Below are 16,608 nucleotides of genomic sequence, written 5' to 3'. Positions count from 1 at the left end.
CCCCCCCCCCCCCCCCTGTTCTTGTGTGGCGGATAGGGTGCTCTTCAGTTGCCGACGCGCCGGTTATTTCACGTAGGCCCCGGCACGTCGACGAATACGTGACCACCTTCCCACGGCTAGACCTGGTTCTTAGCGCTGCGGAAGCGAGGGTATCATATTGTTTGTGTCGGCATCGGCGGCGTTGTCCCTGAAACCAACTCCGCAGCTGGGGTTGACTCACTATCGGCGTCAGCGGCATCAGTCAGTCGCTGCTATCTCTTCCCTCCTCCCTTTATCGTGTTGTCCGCTTGCTGCGCGCGCTTCTGCCCCCATCGTTTGCCGCTGGGTGTACACGCCGCCCCCCTCCCCCCTCTTCCTGCGAGTCTCCGGTTGTCAAAGCGCCGGCTCGAACTTAATTCCTTTCTTCGCTACTCCTCCAATGCAACCCCTGTGCGGTGGCAATCAGAGAGCCAGATCGGTGGCGGCGGATGTGTATATGTGCACCGCCCGAGCCGAAATTGCCGCTGCCGTTCGCCCTGTGCGGTGGCAATCAGAGAGCCAGATCGGTGGCGGCGGATCTGTATATGTGCACCGCCCGAGCCGAAATTGCCGCTGCCGTTCGCCACTGCGAAATTATCTTGCTGGTAGTAGCTGCCTACTTCGCCCCTACCGCACTCACGAAAGACGTCGTGCACTTCCTGCAACTCGCATTAACCGTCCATCGATCCACACCGATGTTAGTAGTGGGGGACTTTAATGTTGACATAAAGACAAACAGCAATTTCCTAACACTTATGCGGGAGAACATCCCGTTCCTCTCGCTCGTAACGCGTCCCACGGCTGTGACAACCTCGCGAGGCACTTGTATAGATCTCGTCTTTGAGAATCAAGCATTGGTGTACCAAGTCGAACATATATCAGTCTATTTCTCCGACCACAAAGCTTCCTTCATGACTGTCAAGAACTGTTAGTGGAGTCTTTGTTAAAGGAATACGTGTGAAAAATAAAAAAAATTCTGTGATAGCGCATACATGTGTTGCTCGATTTCTTTGCCTCAATCTACCGAAAAGGTGAAACAGCTTATTTGCTGCGCTCAAATTTCGCATTAGGAAGTAACGTAATCGTCGGTAATTTTTTCCGTAGTAACTCACCATCATGCTCTCTGCTGGCTCTCTTCGCTAAAAGATCCTACAGGCCGGCTTGGTCGATGGGCTTTGAGGCTACAAGAATTTTCATATTCCGTGATGTACAAGTCTGTCCGCCTGCGCCAAGACGCTGACAGCTTGTCGCGTTACCCTGTTGACGACTCTGACTGCTCTAATATTGCCAGTGCTTCTTGCGTATTCTCTGTATCACAGCTGCTTCATTTCGCCGACGAGCAACGCCGTGACGCCTACATCAGAGCACTCATCGACCGTTTTGAGCACTCTCCGGCCGATGCTACTCTACGCCTCTTCGTCCTGCGCGACGGTACTCTGTACCGTCGTAACCTTCATCCGGACGGCTCTGAGTTCCTACTCGTAATACCTAAACACCTCCGCTCCACTGTTATAGAAGAGCTCGATGACGCACCAACGGCAGGACATCTCGGCGTATCTCGAACCTATGACCGTGTACGTCGCCGTTTTTTCTGGCCGGGTCTTGCCCGTTCCGTACGACGTTACGTCGCCGCTTGTGAAGTTTGCCAACGACGCAAGAAGCCTTCCCAGCTCCCCGCTGGTTACCTGCAGCCGCTCGACGTTCCTGCCGAGCCCTTTCATCGTGTCGGCTTAGACCTTCTCGGCCCATTTCCGGAATCTACACCAGGGAACAAGTGGGTTGCAGTCGCGGTGGACAACGCGACCCGCTACACCGTAACCCGTGCTCTTCCGACCAGTTGTGCAACTGATGTTGCGGACTTCCTCCTACATGATGTTATTTTGATGCATGGTGCTACGCGTCAATTGCTAACAGACCGTGGCCATACGTTTTTGGCCAAAGTCATCGATGACATCATGCGTGCCTGCTCAATACGGCATAAATTTATCACCTCCTACCATCCCCAAACGAACGGCCTCACTGAGCCCTTAAACCGCACCCTTACAGACATGCTATCCAAATACGTTTCCGACGACCACCGTGACTGGGACCTGGCTCCACCTTACATTGCATTTGCATACAACTCTTCCCGTCTCGAAACTGCTGGCATTTCCCCGTTTTACCTACTATATGGCCGCGAACCAACGCTACCACTGGACACTGTGCTTCCGTCCGCCACAGCTTCAACTAGCGATTATGCCCGTGATGCAATCGCCCGTGCTGACCACGCTCGCCAACTTGCGCGCGCTCGTCTACAAGTGTCTCAAGACAAGCAGAAGCGACGCTACGACCTCCGTCACTGTTATGTCCATTTCGCGCCCGGCAGCCTTGTGTTACTTTGGTCACCTTCGCGTAAAGTTGGCCTATGTGAAAAACTCCTTTCTTGTTACACAGGTCCATATCGCATGCTCCGCAAAGTGACCGATGTCACCTATGAAATCGTTCTAGCCACGCCCACTGCGTCCTCCGCTGTGACAACCAGTGACATTGTCCACGTCGCCCGACTCAAGCCCTACAACTCTCCACGCGCCTTGGATGTTTAACAGCACCGTGACGGTGCTTTTGCCGCCGGGGGGGTTGTATTACGATATCATCGAGCGATGCTCAAGAAACGAGCCGCCGCGAGAACGACGATGAAGTTGGTCGGTGCGCTTGGCGCGAGCGAGTGTGGGCCTGGCTGCCTGGCTCCAGGGTAAATAGCCTGTAAATAGCCTCTTCTGTCTGTGTCTTTCCACACGCAACAATATTAAAAAATCTCCAGAGCTAGATGATATTCCGAACTGTTTTCTAAGGCGTTGTGCTTAATCGTCTGCAAAGTACCTGTACATTCTATTCACGGGGTCACTTAACGGAGTATCATTACCGAAAGATTGGAAAATTGCTAGGCTGAAGCCTTCACATAAATCTGGGGATAAATCTTCCATGAAAAATTACACACCAATTTCATTATTAACATCTTGTAAGCTCTTAGAACATATAATTCTTAAACATATAACTGGTTGTTTAGATGAACATGACGTTTTAAAAAACATGCAGCATGGTTTTAGAAGTGGCCTCTCAACGACCGCACAATTAGTTGAAATCATACGTGACTTTGTAAGCACTATAAACAAAGGGACACAAACAGGCGCGATATTCATGGATTTCAGCAAGGCGTTTGGTAAGGTGTCTCATGTTAAAAAGCTACATAAGCTAGGAGCTCTGTTTAAAAATGACAGAATATTGGCATGGATTACAGCCTATTATACAAACCGCCATCAGTTTGTTACCGTAAATAAAACAACCTCTGATATAGCCATCGTCAATCCCGACGTCACACAAGGATCAGCTCTTGGCCCCCTTTTCTTTTTGCTATATATCAATGATATTGCCACCACCTTCTCTGTTAAAATTTGGCTTTATGCTGACCACTGCGTGCTGTACGATGAAATAACAACTGAGGAATACCAACTCAGGTTAACCAGGGACTTTAATAAGGTAGTTGAATGGTGTAGACAATGGCGAATGTCCATTAATTTTGAAAGGGCAGTATATATACGGATAACATTAAAAAAGAAGCCACTGCTGTATCGCCATGGCAGAGAAAACACTTTTTTTTTTGTCAGAGATAACGCAATTCAAGTACCTTTGTTTGTACATAACAAAGCATCTTTCCTGGTCAAAGCACCTTGACACAGTAATAGCAAACTGCCACCGCAAGCTGTTTTTCCTAAGACGCGCATCGACCCCAATAGTACGTCGTCTATGGCTTACAAAACGCTAGTGCGCCCTGTTTTAGAATATGCTGAAAATATATGGGACCCGTTCACTAAAAGCGATATTGCAAAGCTAGAAAATTTACAAAAAAAAGCAGCTCGATTCATCTATAATACATATTGGCGTACATCAATTACGGACCTCTTATTTCGAAGCGGCTTGCCTTCTGTAACTGATAGAAATCGTTTATGTCGCTTAACATTCCTTTTCCAGCTAGTAAATGGTCACTACAACATCGACACGTCTCACCTTCTCATATATACGACAGGTTACTCTACCAGACACAGACACTCGCAAGCTGTAACTCCATTTTTTCCTAGAACCCTGGCAGACTGGAATAAGCTGGCCGATAAAACTGTAACACAGGACTCATTATCATTTTTCAAGACATCTTTTATGAAAAGCATCCTGCGCTTGCTGAGAGTGTTTTGATGTCACTGTTTGACTGTACGATTTAAAATTGCTGAACCACGTTGCTTGACGTTTTTTTTTTCTTGTTAATTGTTTATTTTATACGTATATATATTTTTAGCGCTTGCGTGCAGAAACTTGAGCGCGGTTCCCCACTGTATTGCATTTATTCTGTACTTATTCCATGTACCACGCAGCTAAGATCTTGTATAAGATGACAGTATATATAAATGAATGAATAAATAAATAAATAAATAAATACTCAACGAGGCTTTTTAGCTCCAAGTCTGCTCGTTGTTTTTCAGCAAAGTGTTCCGCGCTTATTATTCCAAGGAAGGCGTCGTCATCCTCGTCATTTTGCGGAGGCGGGTCAATGGGGGCGCGTGATAGGCAATAGGTATCAGAGTGTTTTCGTCCGCCCTTGTAGATTACCGTGAAGTCGTATTCTAGCAGTCTGAGGCTCCACCGCGCCAGCCGTCCTGAAGGGTCCTTTAATTTAGCTAGCCAACACAACGCGTGATGGTCGCTGACCAATTTGAATGGCCTGCCATATAGGTAAGGGCGGAATTTCGCTGTAGCCCAAATGATAGCGAGGCACTCCTTTTCAGGCGTAAAATAATTCCCTTCCGCTTTTGTCAGCGACCGGCTAGCGTAAGCTATCACCCGTTATATCGCGTCTTTCCTCTGGACTGGAATGGCACTGAGGCCTAGGCTATTGGCATCAGTGTGGATTTTTGTATTGGCGTCATCGTCCAAGGGCACATGTACCGGCAGCAACGGCATGCGTTGTTTGAGTTCTTGCGTCGGCCTGCGACGTTTCCCACTTCAACTCGACATCACATTTGGTTAGATGTGCCAACGGCTGAGCGATGCCTGCAAAGTCCTTTACAAAGCGCCTGTGGTAGGCACACATGCCAAGGAATCTACGCACTTCCTTCTTGTCGATAAGTTGCGGGAACTATGCGATGGCAGCTGTCTTCTGCAGATCGGGGCGGGCTCCATATCTACCGATCACGTGGCCTAGGAACAGAAGGTCATCGTAAGCGAAGCGGCACTTTTCCAGTTTCAGAGTGAGCCCTGATGACTTGATGGCCTCTAGTACTGCCGCAAGTGGCCTAAGGTGATCGTCGAAATTTCCGGCGAATACAACGACGTCATCCAAGTAAACGAGACAGGTCTGCCACTTCAATCCTGCTAACACCGTGTCCATCAGGCGCTGGAACGTTGCAGGCGCCGAGCACTGTCTGAATGGCATGAACTTGAACTCAGAGAGGCAGGGCGTGATGACGACGGACTATTCGCGATCGCTCTCGTCGACTTCTATTTGCCAGTAGCCAGACCTGAGGTCCATCGATGAGAAGTATTTAGCATTTCAGAGCCGCTGCAATGTGTCGTCTATCCGTGGGAGGGAGCATACGTCCTTCTTGGGTGATCTTGTTCAGTCGAAGATAATCGACGCACAAACGTATGGTTCCATCCTTTTTCTTCAGCAAGACTACAAGAGATGCCCACAGGCTCTTCGACGGCTGGATGATGTCGTCGTGTAGTATTTCATCAACTTGTTGCCTAATACCTTCACGTTCTCGCGTCGAAACTCGATAAGGGCTCTGGCGGAGTAGTCGAGCGCACTCTTCGGTTAGTATACGATGCTTTGCAACTGGTGTTTGTCCAATCCTCAATGATTTCGAAAAGCAGACTTTGTATCGTCTGAGCTGGTGCTGTTTACTCAGGGGAAGGCTTGGACTTGGACCCAAAAATAGATCACGTACTCGTGACGCCTGCGGCAGAAAGGATGTTCCACAATTGCAGCCAAGGTTTGTGAGTGGTGACGCTGGATAACATTCCCAGGGTTAGTTCTAGTAGCAACACATAAAGACCACAGAAAGTGGATGGGAGAACAGTGCCGCTGTAGCTTAACAGGTAGACCATCGCACGCGTAATTCAAACACGTGGGATCGCTTCGCATCTGCAGCAAGCTGTGTTTTTCATCCACTTTCATTTCGACTATTTAGAATTTCTTTAATTCAATTAGTAAGTGCAAGTAATTTCCCCTTTGTTGTCCTTCGTATCTTCGTTTGGTGCTTCTTATGGTGTGATTAATATATATACAGCAATGTTTTTGTAATATATAACCGAATATATCGAACCAACATATAATGAATTATTGTGTATAACGAGCAACAGTAAAATCCCCTTGAAATTTTTTGTATAAAATTTGTATTTGATATTGACGCAAAATAATTTTGCACGTGATGACACGGGACCCTTAAGGCGAGAACGACGAAGTTCGTGGTTGCGCGCGCGCTCTACGAGGACCAGCCATCGCAGAAGGCAGACGTTTTTTTTTTTTTTTGCCAATCTGTCGGTGGTAAACTGTTTAATTGTAATAGCTGGGTGACAATATATCGAATTACCTGTATATGGAACTTTTTTCGGTTTTTTCGGATCCCCTTCAGATTCGATATATCCGGGTTTGATTACATATATATATATATATATATATATATATATATATATATATATATATATATATATATATATATATATATATATATATATATATTGTTACGTAAGAAGACGCAGATGAAAAGCTATATACAAGTATATTTACAACGTTATACGCCGCACTTGGCCAAGAGGCAACAGCCCGCGCTAGCCTCCAATCGTCGTCGTCGTCTTCTTACTGCTCGCCTCTTCGTCATTGGTAATACTATTCCGTAGCAATATATACAGGGTGTTTCAGCGAACACTTGCAAAACCTTTAAAAGTTGCCTGTGGCAGATATCACAATTCTGGTTCATGAGCTGGTTTACTCGAAGCAGCGGAAAATACTCGCACAGAAAATTTAGATGCAAAATCGACTATTTAACAAAAATTCACTAATTAACATTTTAGCTGATTACCTTATGGCCCATACTGCAATTTACTAATTCTAGCAGTGGACTTCGCAACGAGGATGCACTTGGAACGAATTCTCAGGACGACACCAATTTCGAGAGATAAATTCCCGAATTTTGCGGAGAAATGCGTTGGCCTTCCATTTAATTTGCTAACAAAACGTCGTGTCATGCACTGAAGCACACAAGTAACTGGAACGCCAATGCATTTCTCCGCAAAGTTCCGTCATTTATATCACGAAATTGGTGTCGTCCTGAGAATTCGTTCTAAGTGGATCCACCTTGCGAAGTCCACGGCTAGAATTTGTAAATTACAGTATGGGTCATAAGCCAACTAGATAAAAAGTTAATTAGTGAATTCTTGTAGTTTGCCGATTTTGCATTTCAATTTTTTGCGCAAGTAGTGTCCGCCGCTTCTAGTAGACCGACTCATAGACTAGCATTGAGCTATCTGCCACAGGCAACCTTCACAAAATTTTGAAATTGTTCGCTGAAACACCCTGTATAGCATGCATTTGCAGCCTTATGCCATAGGAGCCGGAGGCGCATGCAGATGCCTACAACCGCGGCGAGAGTCGGGTGGCCGTGCTTTTTCTCCCATTGCATGCTTGAGCGATAGACCCTTTTCATGATTGTAAAGTTAGCTTTCCTGCGAGCCAGTTGCCCACCCAGTGGTGGCGGAGTCATTTTTGCCCACAGCGAGCACAAGCACCGTTTGCCCGCATTATGACATGGAAAATGTTGACACTGTTCTTGTGATCAAACCATGCGCAAGAGACAAGCACCAGCATGTCTAGTGAGCACTTCGTTTTTTCTTTAACAATGGGGGCTGGTGCCGCCAATAGTTGGGCAAATGTGCAGTGTAGTTACAGTAAACTGTACTGCAGTGAAGCGCACTTGCAAATTAGAAAAAAAAAGCGGTCTATAGCCATGCGTAAGCGCCCCGTCGTGTTATTTTTTCGTGTTTCGCAGGCTTTCTTTGGCACGCGGAAAAAAGGATGACGTGACACATGTCTTGTGGAACAAAATTTATTAGGTGGTTTCTGAAGGTGCCCTACATCTTTGCTTATCACACTAGCGTTGTTGAATGATCAATTAAAAAATACTTAATGAACTGTGAATAAATAATTATCACGAAACTGAAAATAAGTTTGAGTTGCTCTAAGCTATTAGCACCGAGAACGAACTACAGGCGCGCTGCGAGCGCCGCTCGCGTGACGTCAGGGCACGGACTCGCACCTGTCGTCTGCTGCAGTTCGGGCGGGGTCCGGGCGGTTTCTGCAGTGTTTTCGTGTGTTCGCTCTCGTTCCCTGTGCTTGTTTGACGGTCGTCTCAAATATATTTTTACAACGTCTTCGTTCGCGAAAAGATATTCAAAGAGCTTATTTCTTTGACGACGATACAGTTCTCAAAGCCAATGCTACAGCGCCAGCCGAAGCAGCGCAGACCAGCCCATTGCGGATTCTTCATGCGCGGATCGACAACCGCAAAAAAAAAACATCGCATATAAGAATGCAGCTACGATACCGTACATGCCGCGGTGCAACAAGTATGTCACAAGGGCTGGCTATATGCGACTTCTACAACAGTTACCTTGATTTTAGTCCGCTAAAACAGGTTTGCTCGCGACCAGTAGTTCATGCTATAATGTCGAATTTTTGTATTTCTTCACAGAAACGCTCGGCAGTAACACGAGTACTTAACACTGCAGTTTAGATTCTATCAGCGCCACTTGCTTCTTTAACTGCTTCTCAAAATTAGGCGGTTCTTCACGTGTTTGTTTTAAGTGGCGGTAATTTGAAGAAGGCTAATTGAGGCCTTCTTGCTTAATACGAACTGTACCAATATATATTCTCTTTCCCGTGGTGCGCGTTCAACTCGCTTGAGCTTGAGCGTGTGTTGCTCGAGGAATATGCACGACGAATCTATTTGGCAAACGGATACAGGCTGCTCGACCCAATTTTTTGTATGAAATATGCCATTTGGACCGTCTGGCTCTAGCTAGAAAGAAGCTGAAGCGTCAATCATTAGTAGTATGGGACGTATTGAAGATATCATAATTCCCCGACGGTGGGTCAAAAATCAAATGAAATATGTAAGGCTTGTGGTGTCTTTCTTATGAAGGTTTACGAAGTTCTCTTTTACGTACTGATGAAGCGAATAGTTCTCCGTTTGTATGATTAAACAACGCTGGATCGAGACATGTTGTGGCAGAAGGTGTTTGAATTTTGCTTTTCTGGGCAGGCTAAGCTGCGCTGTAGTACTTCGGGTATGCTTGAGGCCTTACAATTGGCGCTGTAAAAAACTGCCTCATGGTTTCAATTTGAAATCGTAGTGACCTGACGGGTTTTGCGAATAATGCGTGCCTCGCCACAACGACAGTCGGTCGCTTCCGTTGCGTGAGGGGTGTGCCGTATTGTGCTAAAGACCACTGAGGGCCACTACAAAACATTTCATCGTTTGCAATTGATTGGCTCTCGATCTTAACCACCAAACTTTTCTAGCTAATTGCTACTATGGTCTTTGTGAATTAACTATGTAAAGACTCTATATAACGCGCCGCCGTGTTAGCAGCCATGGGTAATTCGTTTTATGGGGGCTTGTTTCAGAGAGCGGCGAAAGTAGCAACAGATTTTTCATACGAAATGCACGCCTAGCGCTACCTTTTACGCATTAATAAAGTGGCCATATTTGACCAGAACAACTCACCAGAGTAATAAGAATCATGATGAGAGCTTCGCTGGGCAGTGTCTTTCTAGTACGGATAACTTGTCGACACCAAATACCAAGATATTTTTTCCATGTAAAATGGAATGTCTCTTATAGCTAAGCACTACAGGGAGTGTTAGGTGTTTAGTAAAGCATCATACACAACTTCGCGTGCTGAATTTGCAGACATTCTCTTTACACAAAATTTATGGTCAGGCACGGCGCATTTATACATTGCGAAACCTGTAGACCTCTTCAACGCTACATAGCTTGCGATATCCAGGCCGCAAATGTTCTCGACTCACGTGTTTTAGAAGAAGGAACTCTGGTTCAGGCATGGCAGCAGAAAGAAACCGACATATCCTTCGATAAGTACGGCTCGAGCCACGTGTACCCCAAGAATACAGGAAGGGAACGAGCGCGCGCCGCAGCCGGAGCGAGCGGTGTCTGGTCGGGACGCGATATATATATATATATATATATATATATATATATATATATATATACACACACATTATGAATGTGAGTTACGTGCGCGTCGGCTTGATAGTACGTCTCTGAGCGGTGCACGGGAATTATTTCCTCAGGCGAAAAACCTTCGCAACGCGACGAAGCTTCTCGACGACGACAAGAAGGGTGCTCGGCCAACCTCGGAGTCCGACTTAGCGCCAATATTCACCGCCCGCCCGTCACCGTCTATCCTGGCACTCAAGGAACAGGTGAGAAAAACAAACGCGCATGCATTTCTAGTTGCTCGCTCCCTTCCTGGAGCAGACGCGCCATTAAAAGCGATCCTGAGAGAGGCTGTTTAACGAGTTTCGGTGAAACGTGGAGGCTTGTCACTGTGTGACGCTCGTGTTGCGCAAAAGGCGCAGCGTCTTACGATGCCCAGGTGACGACAACGCCAAACTCTCTAGGCCAGTGGATACTCTCGGAAGGGTCGGCCGACTATACAGAAAAAAACAAGTTCTCAAACTTTGCTGAATTATATTTTAAATAATCGCGCTGACGCCGAAAAGGCAATACAGATAGATAGCAAGGTATACATAAAAAAACTACACGAAGTAAGGTTTGTAGATAAATCGGCCGTGTAAACTGCAGTGAACATTCACTTACTAATTAAATTATTAAGCATCATGTCACACGCGCTACCATGAGCAGATCCCGCTTGATGTCCGCACGAACACTTGCTGTAGCTACAGCGCTGTGCGTTATGAAGGCCAGAGATTCGTGATGCTTTTCGCTTCAACGCAAGGAGAACAGGTGCTGGCCTCCGACCGAACCAATAGAGCGGATGCGGCAGATATGCTGCAACTGCGAAACGCACTAATTATGCATGCCTGTGTTACCACCTGGCCTATACCAAACCTGGGCCAGTATGATGCCGATCGCCTTGATACCCTCGTACGGAAGGCGGCATGTGTAGCAGTTTGCTGTCTAGCGCTGGGGGTGCGTCCTCATCTGCTACAGTTGAAGTCGCTTGCCCAATGTGCGTTTTAAGGAGGTGTGTCCACTCATTGATATTAATTTCGGCTGTTTGATGAGGCAAGTCCTGACGCCTTTTCCTAGCGTGAGCGAAATAATAAAGTGGTCGCTGCCTTGATTTTGACCTGTGCTTCTCCACGCTACTGTTCCCGCCAGAAGGCTTATCGTGAGGTCGGGTGCAGTGTCCCTGGTTATACTGTTGCCTGTGCGCGTAGGGACGAATGGGTCAGTATGTAGAGTAAGCCCTAGCGTTTTATATCCCCCCAAATTCGTCTACCTTTCGGGTCTCTGCATGTATATCCCCATTCCTCATCGTGAGCTGCGTTGAAGTCTCCCATCTGCGGCTTTGAGTCCTTTGCAGAATAAAGTAATGAGAATAATTTCCTTTTGCCCGGGTGTGCTGTACACATTCGGCAGAAATATGCTATCTATATTTTTGTTTCCTGTGATAATCTCAACGAGAACAGCCTCTGCCTCGCTTGGGGAGATATGGAGTATGGTTGCAATATTTCGCTTTACGAAGGTGGCGACTTGGCATCTATCCCGCTTGCCGCTGTCAAAGCTTTGGCAACCCGATAATCTAACAGGGGCCTTATCCACTTCCTACATGACTATGGCTGCGTGTACTTCCTGTTGCAGCTCGAGGTATTGTTGCAGCAACGCCCTTTCCCTCTGGTACCCCCTACAATTCCACTTGCAGAATGTCGAGGCATTTTTTTTACCGTTTATCCATTTCTATAAAGAATCGATTCTATTTCCCCAATTTTGTCGCACAGCCTAGCTATTGTCGTGCCCAAGGTATCCACCGACGTGCCTAAGGCGTATATCTGGCAAGACTGTTGGTTCACTTGTGCCTGTAATAGTGCAATTGCTCCTCCATTTTGTAGCTTACCTGCTTTCATGGTTTCGTTCTCCTTGTACATTTTCATCAGCCACGTTTCAATGTTCTTTTGCCAGCTCGCCAGCGGGTCGGTCTCTCTCGCCTTGCGTTTGATTGGGGGTTGTCTTGTAAAATCAACATCCACATCCTCTTCCTCCTGTCCAGATGTAGCTAGCACAGGAGCGGGAGGAGTGATTCAGGTGTTGCATTTTTTGGGAGCCTCTGCGGGGCCCTTCTCCGTTTTAGCGCAATCAGCTGATTTTGGGTTTCCCTCAGCAATCGTTCTTTCTTCTGCTCCTCTATTTCTTTCCTAAGTAATCCAATCTCATCTGTCTCAGCTCGGGAGCCCTTGCTACCAAAGCTTACCAAGTGAGTACTTCCTTCTTTTTCACCCACGGGTCCTTGGGGTCCCTGGGCGGCAAGCCGGGTCCCCGGCCCTTGTCAGCAGGTTCTCGGCCCTGGTCAGCAGGCCCCTTGGCTCGAGTCTGCTGGCGGCCCCCTCCGAACCACGAATTCAAACATCAAAGGGGTCTGCTGCAGACCCATCAATGTTCTTGTAAACGGAAATGAGGTTCCCAAGGTGGAGGAAATCAGAATTATGGGCATGTATATCCAGAGAAATGGATACAACCTCACGACAATCAATAAGTTAGAAGGATACGCCGCGGAGGCCACGAGGATCTTTAGGAGAGTTGCACTCAAAGGCAGGGGACTCAAAGCGAACTGCCTCCTCAGACTCATGCAAGTCTTTATTACCAGTCGAATAGCGTATGCCACATTGTATCTTGTGTTTAAACAAGACGAAAAAGAGAAAATAGATGCGATCATTAGGAAGAGCATTAAGAGAGCCCTAGGGCCCCACACTCGACCTCGGCAAACCTCTTTCTCAAAATGGGGGTTCACAACAGGCTCGTTGAGCTCACTTGAGCCATCAACCACCGTCGATATCGCAGCCCCGTCTCTGTCGCAAGCGGCGCTTATGTACGCTACTTTGTGCGCCGGTGTGTTCTTAAGTTTGTTTACTAGGGCCTTAGCCCTGTGAGCTCTCCCTTCTTTGTTGTGGATACGATGCATATGTTTAGGTAGGGGGCACTCGTGCTGCACGAGTGCCTCAGTTGGAAAGATTAGGCCAGTCCAAAACAGGGAGAAAAATCATGGAATGCGTAGGAATCCAAAACAACAGGAGTGCCCCGACTGGCAAGAAGGACATTCCTTTGGACGGGCGTAAACGCTTCCGAATTGCCCCCTACCTAAATATATGCATCCTATCCACAAAAAAGAGGGGAGAGCTCACAGGGCTAAGGCCCTAGTGAACAAACTTAACAACACACCGGCGCACAAAGTAGCGTACATAAGCGCCGCTTGCGACAGAGACGGGGCTGCGATATCGACGGTGGTTGATGGCGACGGGTGCGTTAAGATAGCGTGTTCCAAGTGCACGAGGGACGCCTGTGCAGCCAAGGAGGTTGCAGTAGTACTCGCTCCAGCGGGCACAAAAGCGGGAGTCATATTATGCGATAAAAAATTAGCTATCCGAAATTTTAGCAAAGGGAGAATCTCGGGAGAGGCCGTTCTAATTCTACTAAAGAACCCTCCTAGGAGGGACATAACTTTTATTTGGGTTCCGGCCCATGAAGAAGTCCCAGGTAACGAAGCCGCTCACGAGCTCGCCCGAGCACTCTACCACCGGGAAACTCTAGAGCAGCCAGATTCAGGGATCAAAGATAACATCATCACGTACAGGGAAATTGTAGATCATTACAAGGCCGACAGAAGAATCTTTCCGCCTCCGCATCGGTCTCTCTCTCTGGAGGACGCACGCATTTAGCGGCGCCTCCGGGGAAACAATTACACATCACCATAGTGGATCTACTTAACTCAGACGAGGGACTATAACGACACCCTCTGCAAAATTTGTAAGGACAAAGGTACGCTAGACCATGTAATATGGGAGTGTGCTGGCTCCCCAGGGGCCAAGGAAAGCATTGACAGTAGAGAAGCCTGGGAGGCCTTCCTCCAGAGCGAGGCTGAAGACTGTCAGCGTCGAGCAATCCGCCTGGCCGTTGAGGCCGTGAAGACACCGTCCTCAACGCGCGGGGACTGCTTCGTGCTCCCCCCTACCTGTGTGTAGGTTAAGAGGCGGGCCTCCCAGCTCGGTGGAATAATAAAGTTTTCAATCAATCAATCAGTGGGCTAGAAGAGACGTGCGCTCGCCTGCCCTCATCTCCGTACCATGCATGCCCTTGATTGCATACTCCAACATTAGGCACGCGGAAAGACGACGTGAAGTCATCATCCTTCTCGGGTCATTCTCGCACGCCTCGCAGCCATAGCATGCAGCGCGTGCCATAGGATATAAGAGAGTTCTGGCGTGCACGTGTGGATAGAGTGGATTGCCCGGTGAGTGGAGGCGTAAACGTCAGCGGCCGCAATGGTGAAGTCACGTGGTGACGCAGAGCTCACACATACAAACACAAAGATAAAATAATGCAGTCATCAAATGTGTCCTACTTCGGTTATGGTGTAAGCTTTCGGCGGTGGCGTAATCGTGTTCATGATTACGCTGCTACGCAAAATTTACGCCAGCACTGAAGTCACAGAAATAGGCTGCGAAGTAAAATCAGCTGCAACAAGGAAACCACGAAACGAAGTGACTATTGCTGAAATAATTCGACATTTCTAAAAGCGTGAAAAAATTTTCTCACGGCTATGGCCGCACTTGCCATGCTTCCCACCAAAACCGACTAAAAATTACTACCGCGCTCACCTTTCAGCTGCAGAATCAATTGATAAACACAATCGGGACTTCGAATAGTAAAATTCTGATCAAAATTGTTCCACGGCGTTTTTCGTGTTTCCGCTGCACTATGGCACATTGGTCGGCAAGCATTCCGCAGAGCTATAAAAAAAGGTAGTATAAATATTGGTTGTCGGTCCCTTTAAAGTAAAATGTACGTGTTCATATGAATTTACTTATGGAATACGAAAAAGATGAATAATAATGGAATTAAAACGATCCATAGTAAATTTTGCGATTTCCTACCTCCTCATTTCTGCAGCAATGACGATGCCTTCTGCTGCAATGCTTGTATGTGTCTTGCCCAGGTGAAACGCACCAGCCAGCGTGTCGACCCCGAGGACAAGAAGGGGCCTGGGAGTGGCCAGTTGTCGCCGTCCAAGTCAACCATATCGAGCGGCTCAGCACCCAAGAAGCCAGCGTTCAGGTGCAGTCGACCCTCACATTGCAGTAATTACAGAAACCTGGCTGCACGAAGGTATAAATGAGTCAGTTGTAATTCCTCCAACTTACCATCTTCAGATGTGATCGACCTACTCTAAGAGGTGGTGTAGCAATAGTTCTTAAATATGGCATTAATGATTTGCTCCTAGAACAAATTCACGACCACGAAAGTTAATTTCTCAAAATAAACTGCTGGCGCCTTTCTTTCACCTTGTGTGCCACCTACCGACCACCTTTGTCAACACCGGAATATCTGCCTAAGTTCTATGACCACATGTTCAGAAAGGATCATCTGATTCTTGCAGGCGATTTTATGTTATCCAATGTTGACTGGCGCTTTCCCGATTCTGTATCTCATGTAACCCTAAACCTGCTTGCTGACATTGTCTTCATGTGTGATCTCGTACGGATATTCGGATTCGGTACGGTACGGTACGGTACGGATTCGAAGTGCAGCAGAGAGGCCGGAAGCACCCATTCTACACTCGACCTAGGAAGGAAAAAGTGGAGAGGGAAAGGCAGGGAGATTAACTAGTTTAGCTTAACCGGTTTGCTACCCTACACACGAGAGCGGGATGGGGGATAAAAGATGGGGAGGAGAGAGAGAGAGAGAGCACATAACAGCACACACATCGTCAGTTCAAGTCCGTCACTCTTGCGCGGTGCGTGACATCACTGTCACAGCCGCTTGTCCAAGCCCGTCTCTTTCAGAAACAGAAGGAGTCCCTTCGTCGCGTTCAGCTGCGATGTCTTCTGTCGGCGATATGTGAAAATAGTTGCAACTGACAATGGTCTATTGTCAAGGTGCTACAGTCGACCTAGCCTTTTTAATTTCGAATGTGTGTAGTTACGCAGTCACAGTTGAAGATGGCATTTCAGATCATAAAGCAGTGCTTTTATCCTTCCGCATTGGTGAAAGAAAAGTGCATAGACAGGAAACAAGAGACGTTAAGAATTATCCGAAGGCTGACGACCAGGCCATTTTGGATCATCTATGGCTCTTATCTGATAATCTTAAAGAAAAGAGCGCTACGAAGACGCGGACAAAAAGATGAACATGTACCACGGACAAGGCGCTACTTACAAGAAAATTTTTTTTTGAAGAAACAGGCTTTTAAATACATACAACCCAGAATGGCCCATCGTGACTGTATCGGGAATGACGCACGTGC

At 47.2% G+C, this 16,608-nt stretch overlaps 1 protein-coding gene across 1 annotated transcript in view; it reads left to right on the top strand.

Moving 5' to 3' along the window:
• Positions 1–15,528, top strand: part of LOC126519703 (sphingosine-1-phosphate phosphatase 2-like) — a 367,121-nt gene extending 351,593 nt beyond the window's left edge. Inside the window, exons 5-6 of the mRNA XM_072285009.1 lie at positions 10,418–10,549; positions 15,301–15,528. Of these exons, the coding sequence (XP_072141110.1) occupies positions 10,418–10,549; positions 15,301–15,480 (312 nt within the window). The 3' untranslated portion in view covers positions 15,481–15,528. The remainder of the gene's footprint in view (positions 1–10,417; positions 10,550–15,300) is intronic.
• Positions 15,529–16,608: the final 1,080 nt, after the last annotated feature.

Source organism: Dermacentor andersoni, chromosome 10 (assembly GCF_023375885.2).
Source record: "Dermacentor andersoni chromosome 10, qqDerAnde1_hic_scaffold, whole genome shotgun sequence".
In the NCBI taxonomy this organism is placed as follows: domain Eukaryota; kingdom Metazoa; phylum Arthropoda; class Arachnida; order Ixodida; family Ixodidae; genus Dermacentor; species Dermacentor andersoni.
This window is presented reverse-complemented; position numbering and strand designations above follow the sequence as displayed.